The following is a 21,466-nucleotide window of genomic DNA, read 5'->3' as shown; positions in this document are numbered from 1 at the left end:
AAAATGAATTGGGATCCTGCTGTCAAGCACAACTTACCTACAGTAAATATACATACAGTGGTGTTCACTGTTTTCCCTACACAAAATAATCTGGGAATCAAGACAAACAGGTGTCAAGCATCCCTTAGACAGTCCAGGGATGTATTTTACTTCATTGAAGTGCCTCAAGAGAACTTTCCCCAAAAACATATCCTTTAACAATACAGGTCAGACAGAAATGCACAGGCACATTTCCCTAGAAAATGGGCAAAGGAAATGTTGAATGTAAATAAAGATAACAGATTCTCTGGAGTACTTAATGTTATTAAAAATATGTTATGCTCCATGGAAGGCTTTAAATGGTTTAATAAACAAGGAACAGAGTGAGTAAAAATTTCTAGGAGATGTCCTTACCTTGTTCCACATTCTCTACTGTCCCATGCTGAGCTAAAAGACCATCCAGCACCTGAAAAAGAAATTGGAACACACAACATGAAGAAAGAATTTCTGAAGATTAAGAATGAGAGAAGGCACAAATCCTTTATGTGAATAGGTGAACAGACTAAGGAGAGATCAGGCAACTGAATCCACAATAATAAGTAATTCGTGGTCAATGTATATCTCTTATGCTGTGAAACAGATGGACTAGTAGCAAGCAAAGAACGCTCATTCCAGAACTTAATGTACAAGCAGTAAATAGATCAGGGTGTTTTGGCTTTGACTTTCACAAGGGGCACAAAAAGGCATTTCTAGTATTTGTTGAGGGGCTTGAGGGACATAATGCAGTTACAAGCACAAAAGTTACAAGGCTCCTTTCATCAAAAGAGTAACAAAATTTTTTAACCTGTCTCTTCTTCCTAGCTAGACCAATAAAATTGACTATATTTCTCATCCTCTCCAGAATCAGGATTAGATGTTAACAATCATAATAGATGAGAAACAAAATGGTACATGCAGAGGCATTCTAATCTTTTTAGTCTAGCACCTTTTCTCTGGCAGTGGTCAAAAACAGATGCATCAAACAAAGAGAATGAGAAGCTGAAAACTAGAAGCGGAATCACATAAGGGCATCACAATTTTAGGCAATTTGGCATGAACACATCTTGCTGCCTCATTACATAAAGCACATTTTTGCAATTGGGGTAAATTATAGATACATATTTGCTGGTTGTGAATCTTACTTTAAAGCACACCAAGGACTACCAAGACTCCTCTGTGGCTTGCAATCCTATAAAGATGGATCCCACAGCTGCCTTGACTAACAGCCACAGCAGTAAACTTTCAGGAAACATTAAAATGGTGACTCTTCTTACCCAAAGAAATCAAAGCAGCACCAGCTGCTAGGCAGCCACTTTCCCAGAACTAAGCATTTAAGCTGCCTTTATTCAAGTCAACACCTGAAAGCAAGAATTGACTCACTGGCAGTAAGTCAGGTGACTGAGTTTCCTAGCATAAGAACTTCTGTACAGGACCAGCAAATGGGGCCTTCTAATCAGAGCCACGTTGTCATACTTGTGGGAATGATGACTAAGAGAAACAACAGCTATATCCAGTCATTTCTGAGGCTCTGCACCCAACAAGGAGCAATAAGGGCTGAGAATCCATTTAGTCATTCATGAGAAAATTAAAGTCCCTTTCATTCTGGTAACTAAAATGAAGAAGAACACTAACAACATTTGTTCATATTTGTTATCCTAGCATCTGCCTGGCTGGTTTGGAGAGTTCAAACTGAGTTCAAATCCAAAGGGGTAGGAGTAGGTTTGCCAGTCTCCCAGTGGAGGCAGAGGATCCCCCGCTCCCAGCCTCCACTCACCACCACCACTCACCTGGCTGGTGGGGAGGACAAGGCAGGGGAACAGGCCTCTGGGCATGCTCCCAGCACGGCTCAATGAAGTCACTCCCAAGAGTGACATCATCGTGCAGGCCCCAGGAGTGCTCCTCTGCTTCACGTCAAGCCAACTTTGGCTCCAAATAGGCTAATTCTTTAAGAACTGGCCCAGTGCAAAGCACGAGGGGAGCACTCCTGAGGCCTGTACAATGAAGTCAGTCCCAGAAATGTCATCGCATCAGGAGCATGCATGTGCTTCACATGCAAGAGATAAGACTCCGCAGGTGAGTGCTGGGTCCCCCTCCCATCGAGAGAGTAAGGGGGCCTAGCCACCTTAGGAGGGAAAAGAGTCAACACAACCTGAAATTAACAGAGATCACTTCCAATCAGAGATGGGCACGAACTGAAATACAAACCAAAATTAAGCACAAACCAGGCCGGTTCGTGGTTCATGAACCAGCGGTTCATCAGATCCCATTTTTGATGAACCACCACGAACTTTAGGCTGGTTCGTTTGGTTCATTTTTTGGTTCGTCACTACAGACAGCCTGGTGCCAAGCAATCAGTTTCCTGGGGATGGACTTCCTGCAGACCGTCTGCTGGCCCAGAAGTGACCTTCAACTGACCCGGAAGTGATGATTTTCTGACCTGGATGAGACACTTTCACGAACCAAACGAACCGGTTCACGAACCAGAGGCAGGTTCGTGGTTTGTGAAATTTGACAAACCACGAACCACATGGTTTGGTTTTTTCTGGTTCGTGCCCATCTCTACTTTCCAACAGAGGAAAACATACCTTGCAAGAGAAGAGGTTGTTCCTAAAAAATTGTACTTTATGTATAGTCCTCCTTTCTCCCTGAGACTCAAGACAGAAGTCTTTTTTCCTGAGCATTTCTGACAGTCAACACTGGCATGGGGAGAGTTTGATTCTACACATGCAACATTGCCCCAAGCATCTCTTTGCCTGAGCCTAGTTATATTCTTTTTGAGAATGAGAGCATGGTTCATCAGTCATCTTTGCTAGTCTGTGAAAGTGTGCCTTTGTAAATGGTGCGAAGTTTCCCCTATTCCCTTAGTTCAGTTATGAATCTGTCTGTTAGGTTGTAACTAAGCAGAGTTACAACCTTATAAGCCCGCTGACTTCAATGGATTTAGAAGGGTACACCTGTGCTTAGGATTGCAGTTATCATTCTGTACCTTAGTGTTAGCATATCACTGTCTTGTGACTTAATGTGATTACTTGCAGTGCACAGGAATAGTCACTAAGTATATACAGATCCAATAGCACCTTAAAGATTGACTAGATTTCCAAGGTATGAGCTGCCAAGAATCAAAAGCTCCCTTCGTCAGATACAAGGAGTTAAAAAAGGTGACAAGGGGAGATTTGACTCTCAAAAGCTCATACCTTAGAAATCTAGTCCATCTTTAAGTTGCTATTGGGCTCAAATCTTGCTCTTCAACTGCAGACCAACATGTCTACCCACCTGAAACTATGTTCATGTTTAGTTTACATTATTATTCTTGTATTGGTTTTCCACTAAGTAGTAATGCTCGCTGCCTGAACAATGTAAGCCTCTGTGGGTCATCTGCAATACTCCCTGCCCTTCTTAGGGGGGCAAATACTAACTGCCTGCCAGACATGTAATGCTGCTGTTGCCTGCCATTCTTGGGGTGCCCAAGCAACAGCTCTGTCCCTTCTGCTACTGCCTGCATTTCTACTTTGGGATGCAATCTGCAATTCTCTGTACTGCTTTGTTATGCTGTTACAGTAGCACAGTGGTTAAGTGGTTCGGCTGCGAATCAGCACTCTACTGGTTCGAATCCCACTACTGCTATGAGCTCAGTAGGTGGCCTTGGGTAAGCCACTCGTCTCAGCCCCAGCTCCCCAGTTGTATTGTGGGGATAATAATAACACTAACTTGTTCACTGCTCTGGGTGAGGTACTAATCTGTCTAGAAGAGTGGTATATAAGTACAGTTATTATCATTATCATTATTAAATGCCTCCTAGTTCTCACTCTGTACTATGGCCTGACTTCTGAGGATACAAAAATGTCTTCCCATTTGCTAAGTGAGAATTTTAACTGCCTATAAAAATTGGGATCTACTTACCTGAGATTTGATAGGCAGGATCACTTGAACGAGGAATACAATCCCTTTCATCCAAGTAAGTTGGAAAACAAAGATGTTACAGCCAGATATGTGTTTTACTTTTAATCCAACTATAACCCTAGTACCACTTTCATCTGCTTGCAGTTTGGTAGAGATGATACCTTCAAGGAGATGCAGAATCCCTTCAAGTTTGGTAGAAAACAAGCGAACAAAAAGGTTCTGCTAGAAATATGTTTCCCATATACTGATGGGAAACAAAGACAAATAATGCAATAACAAAACAGAATTGGGTATCGGGGGATGTGCCTTTGACTGGTTTAAATCATTCCTTGGGGAATGGACTCAAACAGCTACGTTGGAGACCAGCTACCTTCAGTGTGGAAGTTATCTTGCAGGATTCCACAGGGAGCAACCTTATCCCCCATGTTATTCAACCTCTATGTAAGGTCTTTAGAAGAAATAATTCGTAGCTACGGAACTGGATGACATCAATGTGAATGACACCTAGTTCTATATCTCACTATCCAAATCCTCGAGTGATGCTGTACAGATCCTCAGTCTCTGCCTGATTGCTTTGGTGAAATGGCTGAAGTTGAACAAACTGAAACTGAACCCAGACAATACGGAAGTGATGCTGGTTGGGAAGGAGGAGATCTTGAAGGACATTGTACTCCCCACTTTTGGTGGGGTTCAGCTGACCCTCACATACTTGGTTAAGAGCCCAGTGATTATAGTGGATCCAGTGTTATTGCTAGAAAAGTAAGTTAATGCATCTACAAAAACTGCCTTCTACAAACTCAGTCTGCCTGGAAGATGGCTCCCTACCTTGACATGGCCAATCTGGCCACCTGGCTCCATGGTATGGTAATTTGCTTACTGTAATGAACTCTGAATTGGTCTCCTCAAAGTGAACTGGTGCAGAATGCTGCAGCTTGATTATTATGAGGAGCTAAGTAGAGTATGCATATTACTCCCATTCTGCAATCACTCCACTGGCTACCTATCGGTTACCAGGCTCAATCCAAGGTTTTGGCTACAAAGTCTTCCATGGCCTTGGTCCCGCATATCTTTGGGACTATCTCTCTCCCTATGCTCCACCATGGCAGCTTCACTCAAGAGAACAGGGGCTTCTGTAGGTGCCACCCTGCAAATAGGCAAAATCAACAGCTACTCGTATATGCACATTCTCTGTATTGGTCTCCACCTTATGGAATGGCCTGGCTGAAGAGGTCAGGAAAGCTCATACTCTCCTAGCTTTCTGCAAACTGTGCAAAACTGAATTATTCAAAAGGACTTTCTTATACAGGTAACAGGGCTATGCTGTAAAGAAATGGTTCAGAGATAGATGTGTTGCTACAGGGATAGAGTCTGTAGACTATATTACTGTGTACCATTTGTTGTTGGAAGTATACTCTTACTGGATAGTTAATGACAAATAAATATTAAATATGACAAATAAATACTATATTTCTGCATTTTTTCAGTACTGTTGGATGTCTGCTTTTGTTTCAGCATTGTGTTTTCAACTCTCTATTGGATTTCTGCTTGTTTTGAAATTTCTGCTATCGTTATGCTGTTGTATTGTTTTCCAGCTGCTGATTGCATTTACTTATTTTATGTAATCTGCCTTGAGCCTCACTTCCTTGAGTGAGAAAGGTGCACTATAAATAATGTAAATAAATGGACAAAGATATTCTGTTTTGCAGAAAAGGGTCAAATCCACATTCACCCATTACCCGCATGTTTATCGGATATCTTCCATTTGCCTCCAATCCATGATTTTTTCCTCTTCGTTCACATTCCTGCTTCCAATCCGTCTTTCTCGCGCGTCCCTCCAGTCACACGGCTGCTCGAAAACCGCTTTTTTGGGCGGGACCTTTTTCCCGCCCATTTTTTAAAAAAAATTTTTGAGCGCACTTTTCCGTTATTTTGATCTTGCCTTATAAAGAAACATCATTGAAGATAATGATGCCTCTCTTTCCCCCATTGACAGCACTGATGGCTCTCTCCCGTTTCTTTTTTGGAAATTTGGAAGCATGTGGGAAGCTTTCGTGGGCATTTCCTATGGAGGACAGTTCAGTACTTGAATTTTACTGAAGTTTCACTTCCTTGGAGTGTCATTATGTTCCCAATAGTCACTGGCCGAATCCGCATTCACCCCACACCCGTATTTTCCGCTTTTGTGGGTGGGAACAAATCTTCCCGACCTTTTTTGTATTTTTTTGTATTGTTTTAAAATTACTTTTCCGTTATTTCGATATCATGATATATAGATAACGATGTCTTGTCTCTCTGATGCATTGACGGAGACCCAACAGTGTGCCCGCATGTCTCGCGCCCCATTTTCCTTCTGTGAGGTTATAGAACATCATCCCTGACAGTTTTCGAGGAAATGTAAAATGTCATTGGGGACCGATTATAACTTGGGGGAAACATGGAGGAGTGATGGAGGTCTTGCTCTGTGTTTTCTTTATTTCGAATGATTGATTCACCATAATTTCGATATTACAGTAATATAAAATAAAAAAATAAAAAACAGTTAAAAAGGAAGTTTCGCGAGTCCGTTCTGAGGATGGATTCACCCCAAAATGATTTTTCAAACTACCAGATTTGATTCAGAAACAGCATAATCAATAAATCCAATGCTATGAAGTCAAAAACAGTCTTTTGCAGACTACGGAGCACTTGTAAGTTGAATCAGCCAATAGGAACTCTCGGAACGGCCGGAGAGACAGGAAGGGGGGGGTGGTTTTTAAAAAAACCGCGTAAATTGCGCATTGGCCCATTCACGGCCACCGTGAAACTCCTGTTGAAAACCTGTGACCGCATATTCGGGAGAAATGTGAATGAAATGCGTCTGTTTAATGAGGTAATGTGACTGGCACTCGGGATAGCGTGGGGAATGCGGGGAACATGTGACTTAGAATGAGTAATGTGGATTTGACCAAGGATGGCTCTGCACGTAACACTCCAAAACATGGGCCACCCTCACACCTCACTATTTCAATCACAGTATGCATAATTTATTATGCTGGATTCTCTTGTTTTGATTTGATAAAGTCACCCGCGTTTGACTTTCAGTTGTTCCTGATTTTGCACCCAAGTAATATTGATCAGAAATTTATTTTATTTCTTGGTAGACAGCCCACCTATGAGGTGACACATTTGGAAGAAAGGTTCCCTAAAAAACTGACAACCGTTAAGTAACATTGTGGTGACCTTGCCAAATAAAAAGGGAATGGGAAAATTGGGCCGCAGGAGGATTTCTATGTTCCTTTCTTCCTTCTGTCCTCCTTCAGCCTGTCCAGTAATTTCTGCTTTTCCTTTGTCACATTTTCACATTCTTTCCTTCCCTTTTCTCTGCCACTCTTTAGTCTGTCCTTCACCACTACCCCAGGCTATTTCTCCAGCCAGCTTCAAAGTGCTGAAAGAGGAGGATGAAGTGGTGGTGATGAGGCCAAGCACCAAATGCCTGCAGTCACAGTAGAAAGGGTAATGGGCACCTTAGCTTGCAGCTTGGGCATATGTTTGCTTGAAAACTGCTTCCCTACAGCAACATCATCACAAGCAGCAAAAAGGAAAAGGAGAGGAGGGAAGATGGACCCTCACTATGAGATGTAAGGATCCCATTCCCCCAATGGGGGCAAGGGATCCCCCACTCCCATCTTTTGCCTCCTGCCACCACTTACGGGGCCAGCAGGGGGAGAGGCGGGGAATGGGCCTCCTGCACATGCTCCTGGGGCCAGCGCAATGATGTCACTGATGTCACTGCATTGCCCTGAGAGCATGCCCATGCTTCAAAGCGGTCCAATTTGGGGCCCAAATAGTCCTGCTATAAAACACACGCACATTCCCCAGCCTTGCACAATGACATCACTTTCTGGAAGCGATGTCATTTAGCTGGTGTGGGTCTACTCGTGCACAAAGCACACGCAAGGAGCATTCCAATAGCACCAGGAGGGAAAACCCTGGGTGCCCCCTCCCACCAGGAGGGTAAGGGGATCTGGCAGCCCTAATAAAATGTAAGAGACAAAGGAAGAGGGGGAGAAAAATGGAGGTTTTATACTCCCCCCAGTTTCAGCCAGGGAAACCAATCCTGCTTTCCAAATCCAGAATACCTTCACACAAACACCAAACAAAATTAAACTTCTACACTGGATTAAGGACTGTGCAATGTTGGCTTCAACTATGAGAGTATCAAATTCCACAAATGCTTGCTGGCTAAGGTCACCACAATTTATTTTAATTGGATAAATATTACTAAACATGGACAGTTACACTATTACCTGAGTTTTGTCAGCTCTCCTCAAAAACTGAAAATTTCAAACTTCCATCTTAAATGTTTTATTTCATTGAAACTTTTATTTGAAAAATACATATTGAGGAGGTTTAGGGGCCTCCATAGCAACCAATTTGTGATAGTACCCGTTGTTAAATTACATTTCACCCACATTTACCTGTATGACAATTGTAACTTTGGACAGTTAATGTTTTAATTTGTACTCTGTTATCACTAAGAGTAACCTAAAACCACCTTCTAGCTAGCCTTCAGTCTACCTGGGTTTTGGAATATGGTCTTTCATACATTAAAAACTGTAATCAAAAGAACAAGGAGATTTCCTTCTGTGGTATCAGCACTCATAATCAACATGTGAGCGTTTGTCGCAGAAAAAAAAAGGACCCCAAACAGAAAACGTGTTCTTTATCTGTGCCTCATCACAAATTATGTTGCCGCATTCCCACCAACCCACCCACCTACCCTCCTTCCTTCCTTCCGATTGCATTTAGAATTACACTATACTGCTGTCCTGTCTTTCAGCTTCTGTAGAAACTGGGCATGCGTAGTATTCCGTTCTCTACCACTGATTTCCCGCTCAAAGTTTTAAATGCAAAAGCATTTCATAAATATGCGAACAGTAGAGTAGTGCAATTGCGCAATTCCATATCTTACTATATAAAAGGCAAACCATATTCCCAACCACTCACTCCTTATCCCCATGCTGGCATATTACGCAGGGATAAGAAGCGAGTCAGGGGCAAAATGGTTTGCTTCTCTGCTGCCTCCTCAGGGCTTCCAGAGGCCCGGAAAGGCTCAGTGCGGTGGCGAGGCCCTCTCAGGGTCCCACAGCAGCCAGGGGGGTTGGGCTCCCTACCTCCTTTGCAGGGTCTTGGGAGGGCCACACACAAGCTGAGCAGTGGCCGAGGGGCTGGAGGAGGAGGGAGCCCCCAATCCCCTCCCTTGATTGATGCTGCGGGGGGACGCACGGGGGGAGGCACTGCTAGGGCCCAATGAATTTTTCCAAACAATGGTCCTTATTGCTAGTTTAAAATAAAATCAGAAATGGCATTCCATTCTCAATGTCGTTCCTAGATTGATAGTCCAATTGCTGTGATCCAATGTAGCAAGCACAGCAGTATGATTTCCTTTGTATACGTAGATATCATAATAGTACAAGAACCATTAAGAAATGTAAAAAAGTGGGGGGGATTATATGATTGCACATGTGACCCAGACGCATGTGTGATATTTGAAGGAGGAGTAATGGCGAGAGAAGGGGTTGGAGATTTGTGGGAGGGCTCTTCTGAAGTGCAAAAAAGCCTCCACATGCATTGATACAGTGTTGAATCGTGCAGAAAACCCCATCAAAAATAAACACGGACCAAAACAGGTCTCACAAAAAATGCTTAAAAACCAGGATCATCACAACCCACTCGTGCATGGGAAATGATGATGTGTGTAATGAGTGAGATAATCTGCCAGAGTTCCATTGGCAGGCCGTCCCATTAAGGACATGTGGAAATGGCCTAACCCTTCTTAAGTCTCCTAAATAGAGGCAAATAATGTTCCATCCAGTAGGATGAGAAGGGTCTGAGGGAGCTTAAAGGGGGAAATTTGTAGGGGTGTGTGATTCAGGTTTCCAATTCGGGATAAATACATGAATCAGACTCAATTAGTAAAAATTCAGGATTTACGAATCGGACCCAGCACAGCAGGCCCGATTTGGGAATCCCAAATCAAAGCTTTCTGAAGTGATTCAGGTCGCTTCAGAAAGCTTCGGGCATGTTTAAACCTCGTGCCCTTGCTCCAGCTGACTGGTGGGTGCCGCCAGTCAGCTGAAGCAAGGGCGCGGGGTTTAAAGTTTAAAGCGCCCCCTGTGCCACTTTCAAGCGGCGGGGGGGGCGCTTTAAGTTTGCGCCTTTGCTCCAGCTGACTGGCGGGCTGGGACAAAGCTTCCCCTGGCTTTTTCACTTCGGTGTGCTCCAAATCTTTACAAAGCATACCAAAGTGGTTTAAATACCCTAATCCCAAAGCAGCAGGATTCAGGTTATTCCGGATTGTTTTCCCACTTCAGGTAAACCCGAAGCGGGAATCCTGTGCACACCTGAGAAGTTTGTGAGGAGCTGATATGAGAGAGCAGAGCACTTGACTTTGGAATGGGAAAACTTTAAGAAGAGATACATGAAGGGAACAAAAGAGAAAATAGCTGGGAAAGAGAAACAGAATTCTGGTAATTTTAAGATTATCCTGCCTACCTCTTAAATCACCATCACAGTGGGGCAAGTTTTAGACTCAAATAGAAAAGATTGAATTTATTGCTCATTTTATTTTCTCTTTGTAATAGTTAATTTTTCCTCAATGCTTTGCCTTTTAATGACCAATAACATTTCTTTGTTGTGAATTTGGTATCTGTCTGCATCTTCAGAAGTTAACTTCTGTTCTCAAAGGTACAAGGGAAGACAGGGAGATTGCTTCCTGGATTTGAACTACAAGCAAGATTCCCAAGGCTTCTTTTATTTCCCAGTTAATTTGAGTTCAGTGACCAGGAAAAACCTGGGGATTGTTAAACTGAAGAAAAACCTTTATGAGACAAAAACAGTTCAGTTTCCAAAAAGACTACTCAGGCATCTTTCCAAAATATGCTGGTGCTGGCAGTGGTAAATGGAGTTTTATTTCTGGGATGGAGAGTGGGAATTTTGAAATAAAGTTGGAGAGGTAAGCTCCGCATTAATGTCTAGTGGCTTGAGACTGGACTATATGATTAAATTTTCATCTACTGTGGGAGAACGAAGTGCCTGCATGACCCTTTTGCTACAGCACCCGCTATTCCTTACTCAGGATTCCAAAAGTGTCTGCAAGCTAAAAATGGTGGGGAACCGCTGCTCTAAGGGACTACAAAAGCCAACCACGTCTCGCTATTTGCAAGATGTAAGGCACTGAACTTCTTTCAGGTGTTTTGGTGTGCATGTGAGTCAAGCTCAGTGTCTCATATTTAGCTAAACATTATCTATTCAATGCAAAAAATTACAACCAATGGAAGTTCCATCCTCATCCTTCCATAGCCTGTTGCAAGAGAAGACCAAATACAAGAATCTGGAAAATGTTAGTGTGGAGAGTAGGACAAGAAATTAATGAATAATACTTGATACATAAATAACATACACATACAGATACAGTTATGGTGGAAGTAGATGGCAGGAAATAATAAAAAAAGTTTGTTCACTTACCTCCCACTGCAAATGAGGGGGGATGTTCCGGATCTGAATCTTCCTGCTCCTATCAAAAAGAGTCCCAAAAAGTAGAGATTACATGAATGTAGAATAAAGGTAAAAACAGATGACGGCTTTCTCCACACAAAGCACCAGCAACTACCTTGCAAATGATGAACTAGGACAGCTCCTGGTTCTCTAGGGAAGAATCTGTGATCTTGAATAAAAGCTTCTGCAAATATTTGGCCAGTCTTTAGACATAACACCACTTCAATTTGTTTGTCAAACCAAGTCCTTAGTCTCCTACGAGGATTAAACTGTGCTTTCAAATCCTGGTTTGTGAGCAAGGGACAAATTGCAACCTATTCCTGTTCCAAATGTCACAACAAACTATGGTTTATAGAAGGCTTCTTGAGTTGCAATTTTGATGCTTGGCAGAAGGGGAAGGAAGGAAGGAAGGAAGGAAGGAAGGAAGGAAGGAAGGAAGGAAGGAAGGAAGGAAGGAAGGAAGGAAGGAAGGAAGGAAGGAAGGAAGGAAGGAAGGAAGGAAGGAAGAGGCAAATAAAAAGCCACTACAAAATACCCCCCCCACACACACACACACAGGGGCAGTCTTACTGGTTCTGGGGCCCTTGGCAAAAGTCCAGGATGTGGCTTGAGAGATTCTCTGCCACCCTCACTGCCCCACTGCCAGGGACAAGCAAGGGGCTGCCCTTGCCCCATGTGAGGTGGGAGAAAGCTGTTGCTGGAAGTCAGCTGCCCAAGTTCCGGTGAGCACAAGAGGCTGTCATTGCAAGTGGACAGCCCAAAGCCCGGACAGAATAGGTGCAACTGACAGCAGCGGAAACCTGCTCTTTTTTTCTCTCCCCCCATCAGAGAAGTGGGTCATGGGTGATTGAACCACCTCTCTCCAGCATGGGACCCAGGACAGCCCTGTTACCTACTAAGATCACCCTTGTTCTCCATCCCTCTTCCCCACACTTAGCACGTTTGCAACTCTCAACAAGCTACCACTGCAAATTCACCACAAGCCATTCTTAAAAGTGTAAATTCAGGGGGTAAAACCAATCAATTTAGACATTTCAAACAAGCTTCCAGTGAGATTTACAGCCTAAAATGTATCAGGCAGTGCTTGCAGCACTCTCACACACACACATTACTTTGCCTTGTTCACCAATCTCTCATTAATGCGTACATCAATCAATAGTAGCAGCAAATGTGCTCCTGTCTCTCAGTCCTTGACTTTATCTTTCCCTATTGTTGACCAAAGGAGAAGATGAGGAAGATATCATCCTTACTTGCAAATAGTTTGCACTGCACTTAGAAAGTGCATAATACCCCAAGGATTAAATGTGGGCAATCTGAATGTATGATGAACTGAAGCTCAAGCAGTGAATTGTAACGTGCACTGAACTCAGCTGCACACTGGCAGCAAAGCAGAAGCTGATCTGAATTGCTTTTGATAGCTGCCTAGGCTGCCTTCTTTTCAAATGATGCCATGGTTAGCATCCGGTAAGGATGATCCTACCCAATGCATTGCTCACAGACATTTTCCAAGACTGTAATTTAGGGAAGAGAGGGGAAGACAGTTCCCCTCCCTGTGTTTCAAACCATATTTGACAATTCCTCAAGAGCACTTAAGTTTCTAGTTTCTATGAGATTTTAAAAAGGGGTTAGTAAATTGTGCAATTAGTGCCTAAAATTAAGTGAAAGGGGGAAGCCATTGCATTGCTCATTAGTAAAATGTGAGTCACTTCCTCTCATTGGAGAGAAAGCACAGCAGCCAGAAGGAAAGACAGTGGCCTGAGTGTTCAAGCCAAACACTCTAGTTTGTCCCTGCTGTAGGCTCCTGCGCAGCACGGCCTTGAAGTTGGTTTGGATGACGGCATCAGCCTTGTGGGCAATCAAGCGAACTGGGCTGCTCATGAAGTACTTCAAATATTCATCTAGACACAGAGCAATAGAATAATACAAACCCTGAGTATGTAATTCAGAAGTAAAACCAGGAAATTGTAGGAATGCACACTCTCAACACTATTTCACACATGACACCATTCATAAACATGTGTAGGGGGAAATGCATATACCAAGAAATATTAGTATATGCTTTTCTCCCCAACAAGGACCCAAAGCGGCATAACCACATTCTCCCCTTCTCCAGTTAATCCTCAGAACAGCCCCATGACTTTTGAGGCAGGTTAGTTTTATAATGTGTGACTGCCTCAAGGTCACCCTAGTGAGATTTTGAACCAGGGTCTCCCAGACCCTAGTCCAACATTCTAATAACTACTCCACACTGGCTTATTATACATTATATAAGACTGAGCAAATACAGGATACATACAATTTAGAGCACTTTGTCTGGATTTTAGCAAGTCACAGTCCTTCACTCAATCCAGCCCTCAGGCATTTCCATTTGGCCCCAACATAGCCCTGGTTCCCAAGAGTCTTCCACTCTATTGGACATCTCAGTCACTGTCTCTTTCACAAGCAAACCAATGACTCTTGAAATCACTCCTCCATTAACGTGAGCAGAAAAAGAGGCTCTGATAGAGTTGTCTCCTTATGCTCCATCCTGGCTCCCTTGCATAGTCCAAGACACAAGAAAAAGGGAGTGAGGAGCTGAGGTGCACAAGGTAAGAACTCTGCTGAAGCCTCTCTATGGGTGTTCAAACTGGAAAGAAGGGTAATTAAAGAAATTTGTTTCTGTGTCTCAGGGCTGAAGAAGACACGACAATGGCCAAAAGTAAAGCATTTGCGCATGTAAGCACACCATCGGATCCCTCTCACACATAAACACCAACCACACAAGTTGGCCCATTCTTATGTAGAATGGCAGCAACTGATGGTATTCTCTAAGTGGGTTCTAGACCAAATCAAACCTGAATTCTCCCTAGAAGCTAAAATGACAAAACTAAGGCTATCGTACTTTGCTCACATCATGAGAAGACAAGAGTCTCTGGAAAAGTCAATAATGCTTGAAAAAGTAGAAGGCAGTAGGAGAAGAGGAAGAGCTAAAATGAGACGGCTTGATTCAATAAAAGAAGCCACATCCTCCAGTTTGTAAAATCTGAGCTAGTCTGTTAACAACAGGACATTTTGAAGGTCTTTCATTCATAGGGTCGCCATAGGTTGGAGGTGACTTGACAGCACATAACACACATACAATATTGACTGCTGCTAATCTACCACATGGCAAAGGGAGAGTTAATGTCTTTGTAGCTTCTACAGCCTACTCCAACTTCTTACTCACACTCTGATAGCAAAGTTACAGTCAGGGGGAACTACACTTTCCATCCCCAACACTATAGAATTTTTTTTTAACTTCATCTTTCTCCTCAATAGGGAACCAAAGTGGCTTGCATTGCTTCCTCATCCATTTTATCCTCACAACAACCCTGTGAGGTAGATGAGAATATGTGAATGGCCTAAAGTTGCCCAGCAAGTTTCCATGGCAGAGTGGGGATTTGAACCTGCATTTGCCAGATCCTAGTCCAACCCTCTAACCACTACACTATACTGTGCAAATTCACACAGCAAATTCAGATTTTTCTGCCTGTCAATTCATTTTCTTTTCCAAATTCTAACAAAACCAAAGCAATTTTCAACATAGCCTCCAGTCATTGATTCATGGGGAGGGGGCGTATTAGTAGATGACTGGGAAATTATCTATATGGAGAAGAAATGTGCAATGCAGAAACATTTTAATGTCAGCTAAAGCTCCATATCTTGGTTAGGTGCTCTACACCACTCTAACAGTGCAACGGCACTTCTTTCAAATGATGTTGGCATTTGAACCAGAACCAGAATAATGCAGTATGGACCATATAAACTTGCTTACTACAGGAGAAAGAATCAAAAATGTCCAGAATAACCTTACCATGGCACTGGCCTGCCTAAAAATCAGTGTACATGTGACAGTGGAAAGAACAAAATAGCCTGAAGCCAAATATATTCTGAAAACTTTTAGGACTAGGGTGCAATATAACCAACAAGTCTATTGCCTATATTCAGCATTATGCCTTCCAAACTCCTCCTGATTCACATGCTTCATAAAAGTGGAAACAAAACACCAGTATCAAAGTGCAGCCATGAGTTTATTTGCATCACCAAGGAGATACGTCAAGGCTTCTAGCAAGGCAGGCAAACACAACACCTGCTTTAAGGTCAGACCAAACGGATCAATAATCTCTCCTCAACCATACTTCCCATTACTCAACCAGCTGCAGATACAAAGAGTAAACACTTTTGACTGAAGCACAACTGACCACATTAGAGTACCACCCAAGCCTCTCATCACTCCAAATCATCTCAAAAAACCTGCATGCGCCTTCTCAGAGGTCTGTAAACACAGTGACTTCCTGTACGGGTAACCTAGGAAGCAAAGTTTGGCATAAATTGAATGTTGTTGCTGTTGTTAACCCACCATCCTGATTTGCTGTTTTATAAAAGCAGGGAGTTGATAGCGTTCAAAAACATGGCTCCTGCACCTATAGTCAGGAAGTGACTAAGTCCAAAATTCTATTATTTCGGTATTCCACTGTGTCTAGAACAGCTGTAGTTGTGCAGCCTAGGGATGCCAGGGACCCAGGGGCCAACCTGGGGTGTAGTGGGTTGGGGGCAGCAGGGTATTTACCCCTGAGCCCACCTATCACACCACAAAATGACATCATTTTCTAGAGTAACAAGAAAGCACATGCATGCTTGTGAGTGTGCCTCCCTGCCTCTACCTTCTCTCCCCACCAGCCAGGTGAGTGGACGTGGGGGGAAGGGCTGGGGATCCCCACCCACAGCAGGGGCATAGTAACTCTAGTGCTGCCTCCGTGTCATCAGAGCACTTGAGACTGCTCCATTTCATGAAATAAAGATGGAATACTGAAAAGGAATTTCTGCTCCTAAACAAGACACTGAATGTCTTTTCTTACCTACCAAATAAGAAGGAAAACCCATGCCTAATTCTAGCAAAGGAGAACAAGAGGGGACAGCAGAGCTAGCAACATATCACAGATTGCAGTGCTACCTACCTACAACTGAATCAGGAACAGAAAGGTGAATGGTCAGAAAAAAGAACATATCCCACCCACCCCCACACCCATTTTTTCTCTCAGTCTCTATTGGCTTTTTTCAGTTTTCCAATGGAAAAATGGACATATGGGGGAGCACTGGAAATATTTTCTCTTTTGAATTAGGAATTTTTAAAAAACAAAGCTTCACTCACTCCTAATATACAATATACATATAGGACAATCCACAGTATTAAGTTATGATAATTCCTGTGTACACTGTAGACATACACAGAACGTGCAAGGATATATGTATTGTTTACATATGACTAATTTTGCTAACTATTTATATAAAGTTACAATGTATGATGACAATATACTATTGAAGAGTTCTGTGTTTTCAATGTTATAAAGTTTAATTTGATATCTAAATATACTGCCAGTCCTATAGAGACTATAAATTTGAGACTGTTTCTGTCCAAATTTCACACAGTATAATTTACAACAAATCCGTATTCTCTATTTTCAACTTTTGTTTTTCTCCTACTTTTCAGATGGCAAAAACCAAGATGGGTGCACTAAGACAGCCCAAGATACAGCATTTTGCATCTCTATTTATTTAAAATGTTTATATCCTGCCTTATCTCCTTAGGCTCAAGATGGCTAACAAGGTAACAAGTTGCAAATATATAAAATCCAAGCAAGCAAGCAATCAAATATGATTTTTAAAAAAGCACAGTCAGATCTGCAAAAATCAGTGTGCAATCTGCAAAAAACACAGTTTCCTGGGAGTAAGCCCCATAGAATAAACCTCAGTAGGATTCTGGTTAGACCTGCTTTGGACTGCACTTAGTACTGGATACATTTGCAACTTTGCTTGTTGAAAACAAAGGCATTTATACTTCTAAATGTCATAAATATATTAAATAGTACAACAGTATATGCTAAGTTTTTAAATAATGCAATTTATATTTTTAAAGCAGTAAAATAAGTCTAGTCTTGATAAATTACTGTATAGATTTAAAAAATTCTCAAAATTTCTGTTTATTTTTAAAACATGGCTTCAAAATTTCCAAAAATATTACATCTCTCCTGAGGAATGGACAGCAACAAACCACTGATACCATAAACGTAAGCCTAGTCGTGCGGTTTGAACAACTTGCAACAGCCAACATTTGGCTCCAGGAGAGTGAAGCTCCGACTTGCTTGTTCCATACCATTCTCGTATGATATAATTGTAGGTATTCTCCAAAAATCTATTTCCATCCATATATACACTGACAGAAAACTTTGGTTCCATTCTTTAATCTCCTGTGACATCATACATTATATTGCATGGTGTCAGAAAAGAAAGTGAAACGAAAAAGAAGAACTCTCAAGAAAACAGAAATCTGCAGAAGCTGAAAAAACAAAGTTGTGTCACACTGTAAATAAGGCAGATAGAGACCTCAACCAAGCACTGTATCTTCATGTATCAAGTGAAGCAAGAAAGATATTAAATACAGTATGTTGTCAAGTAACATATTGATAAGCCAAGTAAGGGGGAAAGATCTAACAGCTGATTAACAAATTAGTATACTTTAGAAGTGTGACATATGATCATCACAAATTCTTTACTAGAAACTAATAAAGCACAAAGCTGTATGTGACTAGTACAAACAAACTTTAGAAGCTGGAGAACAATGTGAACCACTAACTGAAGTTCATAAAATAGGCAGCACGAAGTTGGACTGATTTTAAGCAAAAAATACCCCCATGTGGGGGCCTTCTATTTATTGTCGCGCCAGGAATGATGTCATTCCCGGTGTGACAAAGAAGGCTCCAGAGTATGCAGGAGTCCCCTCTGGGGTACTGGGAAGCCTAACCAGCACTACCCACCACCTTTATCATTATCATAATCTACAGAGTTCAAAGTGATTAATATAAACAGATTCTTCTGTAATCATAAAACAATCTTGTAAGATAGATCTGCACTACACTCATAAATTCCACATCTACAAGCTAGTGGGGTAGGGGAGAGCTGAAGCTGAAAAACAGTGGCTTGTCCAAGGCCACTCAGTGAGTTCATGGCAGAGTAGAAAATTCAACCCATGAGTTTCTGATTTATAACTCAGTTTCTTAGCAACTATATTACATCAGTTATAGCATCAGACATTGCATAAATTCTTGTGCATACAGGAAAAAATGCAGAAAATGTGACAAATCTAAATGTGCTAAGTGATCAGGCAAGCCCAATCTTGTCAGATCTTTAAAGCTAAGCAGTGCTGGCCTTCATTAATAATTGGATGGGAGACCTCCAAGGAAGACCAGGGTCGCTATGCACTGACAGGCAATGGCAAATCATCTCTGTTGGTCTCTTGCCTTGAACACCCCAGCACAGGGTCACCACAAGTTGGCTGTAACTTTACAGCACTTTCCCCCTCCACCAAGTGATCATGGAGCACCAACACAGGCCATGACTCAACATACAGAATTCTCACCACAATGCAACATCTTTTTCACAGATGAACCCCCCACAAAGCACATCTTTCCCTACCCCAATGAAACCCTCAAGAATATGTTTTGTTCCCTTCAAATGTAATACATGCTTTAAATATGTACTCCTATGTACCAATGTTGTCTAATGTTAGGCCTAGAACTGATTATGTTCTGCTTCAGTATTTTTTCTACTCTGTACTGGATTCTTGCTGATATATGTCTTTTAAACTTGTATCTATTTACCCTATTGTATTGTTTATGGAAATGTCCTTGATACTGTATTGAAATGTACTTGATACTGATTGTACTAATCTCATACTGTGTAATCCGCCTTGAGTCTCAATGAGAAAGGCAGACTATAAATGACATAAAACAAAATAATAAATCTTGAACGATTTTTCTTCTCTCATACAGCTGTAATCCATTTGCCCTCTTCTTGTTACTCTCTCCTTCGGAAGTTATAAAATGTACAACTACTTACTCGAAGGAAGGGGACCCCAAAGTATTGCATGATAGTGCTTCCCCCATTTAATAAGGGGGGGAAATCACATGCATCTGGTATGAGCATGTTAGCAGTACCTTCTCTGCCAGAAAACAAAAGACAGTGGTGGGATTCAGCATATTCTTTACAGCCAGGCCCTCCATTAACACACCAACTACAGTATCTAGAGCAGCTAGAGTGACAGACTAGGGTCTGGAAGACTTGGGTTCAATTCTCTATTCTGCCAAAGAAACTCACTGGTGTGACTTTGGGCCAGTCAATATGCCCAGTCTAATCCACCTCACAGGTTTCATTGTGAGGAAAAAATGGAGAAGAGAAGAATGATGTACAGCTGGCTTAAGTCCCTATTGGGGAGAAAAGTAAAAATGAAATAATTTTTAAAAAATCTGTGGCTCCAGCCCGTTAAAAGCTCACACTACAATAAAAACATGTTAGTCTTTAAGGTGTCACCGCTGTTTATTTGGTCACTCCTCTGGAATTATTAAATTGACAGCAACCAGTCAGAATTCAGCCACTTCAACGTGCCTCCTGGCTTCCAATAACCTCCCTCCTACCCAAGCAATAATGGCTTGAAATGAATGGAAGCTTGCTGGAAGAGCCTAGTTGTCTTTTGACAGCCATTAAATTAACTCTTGCCAGTTCACAAGGCAAACCTGAACTTCTAGCACCAAGAAGGGGAAATGCTTTTGGGCTCAGCTTGCACCCAACTCACAATGACTTAAATGAGCAAATGCCAAGTTGGGGAAAGGAAAGGCATGTGATCTGATCCTTAGAAATCAACAAGGAGATTAGCTGCCTATTTCAGGGTGAGGCAAACACAAAATGAAGAGCAGCGAAATATTGGAAAGAATAACTGAAATTGCAATCAAAACTGGCCTGTCACTCACAGCCACTTGTGAATTGTGATTTATGCCTATTAACCTGCCTGCTGGAACAAACCAATGCTGGTAAAAGGATGCTTCTATTTCAGGCCAAACTACACATTACTACGGACATTTGTAATTTTCTTCCTTTTTTCATTTTATCTGAAATGCAGACTTTAGAATCTGCTAAGGCCAAGGCAGGGGGCAAGGAATCATTAACTCTTTCAGTTATTAATGTGTTCCCAGCTCCTGTTTGTTTGGAGGGTCTATGTATAATTTTGATTTAAAAGTACAAGAGGAAGGGCTCAACACACCCACAAACATGCACACACAAATCTGTATCCCTAATCTGGTACATTTTTATCCTGCCATCACTCCATGGGGATCAGCAGCATACATGGGCCTCCTTATATCTACACAACAAACGTGTTAAGCAGGTCAGGCTGAGTGTATATGGATGGTGCAAGCTCCCATGACTCAGTAGGGATTCTCCCAGATCCTACTCCAACACTCTACCTTTCTGTTGTTGCATTTCCCCTTAAAAACGCAAACACATCCGAAGCCAGTGGAGGATCCAATCACAGACTTCAAATGCAACAAACTGATGTTTGCTAAAGCAAAAAATGAGCAAACAGTGAAGCTCACCTGGCTGGAATCCTAATTAGTTTCCTATTTTACCACAAGAGGGCATACAACCCATTGTTTCAGCACCAAAAAGCATGCTGCTAGGGAAGCATTTTTACTGCAAGTGGTATTTGTCTTGAATCCACCTATTTGGCAGATGTTCAGTAGACGGACTTTTGTCCTGAGCCTCAAGTGACAGTGACATAAACACCTAGCCTGATGGGAAATCCAGAGTGATATAACACAACTGACTGTGAATTTATCCAAACTGAGGAACATCCACAACCACATTTGCCCATGAAGATGTGTTCATGTGTATTCTATTTTCAGTATACTTTCTAGGGTTTTTTTTTTTTAGCTTTTAGACAGCCATTTTTATGCTCCTTGTTTCCAAAGCCATTCCCCTTAATAGTGGTGCATAATGTTAAATGGGGGCAAGGGCTGTTTCTTATCTCTTGCACCACTTCATTATTGCAAAATGAGTATCAATAAATAAATTTATGGAGGACAGGTACATCACTGACTAGTCACTCTGATTGCTAAAATGGAATCTCCATATTTGGAGGTAGCATATCTCTGAACACTAAAGA

General features: G+C 42.0%; 1 protein-coding gene across 3 annotated transcripts in view; it reads right to left on the bottom strand.

The window, feature by feature from the left end:
- The window catches only part of IGF2BP2 (insulin like growth factor 2 mRNA binding protein 2), a 123,487-nt gene that overhangs the window by 41,439 nt on the left and 60,582 nt on the right, over window positions 1-21,466 (bottom strand). For all 3 annotated transcript variants that reach the window (XM_054982668.1, XM_054982669.1, XM_054982670.1), the window contains exons 3-4: window positions 11,425-11,473; window positions 394-445 (exon numbers count right to left, since the gene is read on the bottom strand). In XM_054982668.1, the coding sequence (XP_054838643.1) occupies window positions 394-445; window positions 11,425-11,473 (101 nt within the window). The remainder of the gene's footprint in view (window positions 1-393; window positions 446-11,424; window positions 11,474-21,466) is intronic.

Source organism: Eublepharis macularius, chromosome 6, assembly GCF_028583425.1.
Source record: "Eublepharis macularius isolate TG4126 chromosome 6, MPM_Emac_v1.0, whole genome shotgun sequence".
Lineage (NCBI taxonomy): Eukaryota > Metazoa > Chordata > Lepidosauria > Squamata > Eublepharidae > Eublepharis > Eublepharis macularius.
The sequence above is the reverse complement of the archived record's forward strand: the minus strand, read 5'-3'. Positions and strand labels throughout refer to the sequence as shown.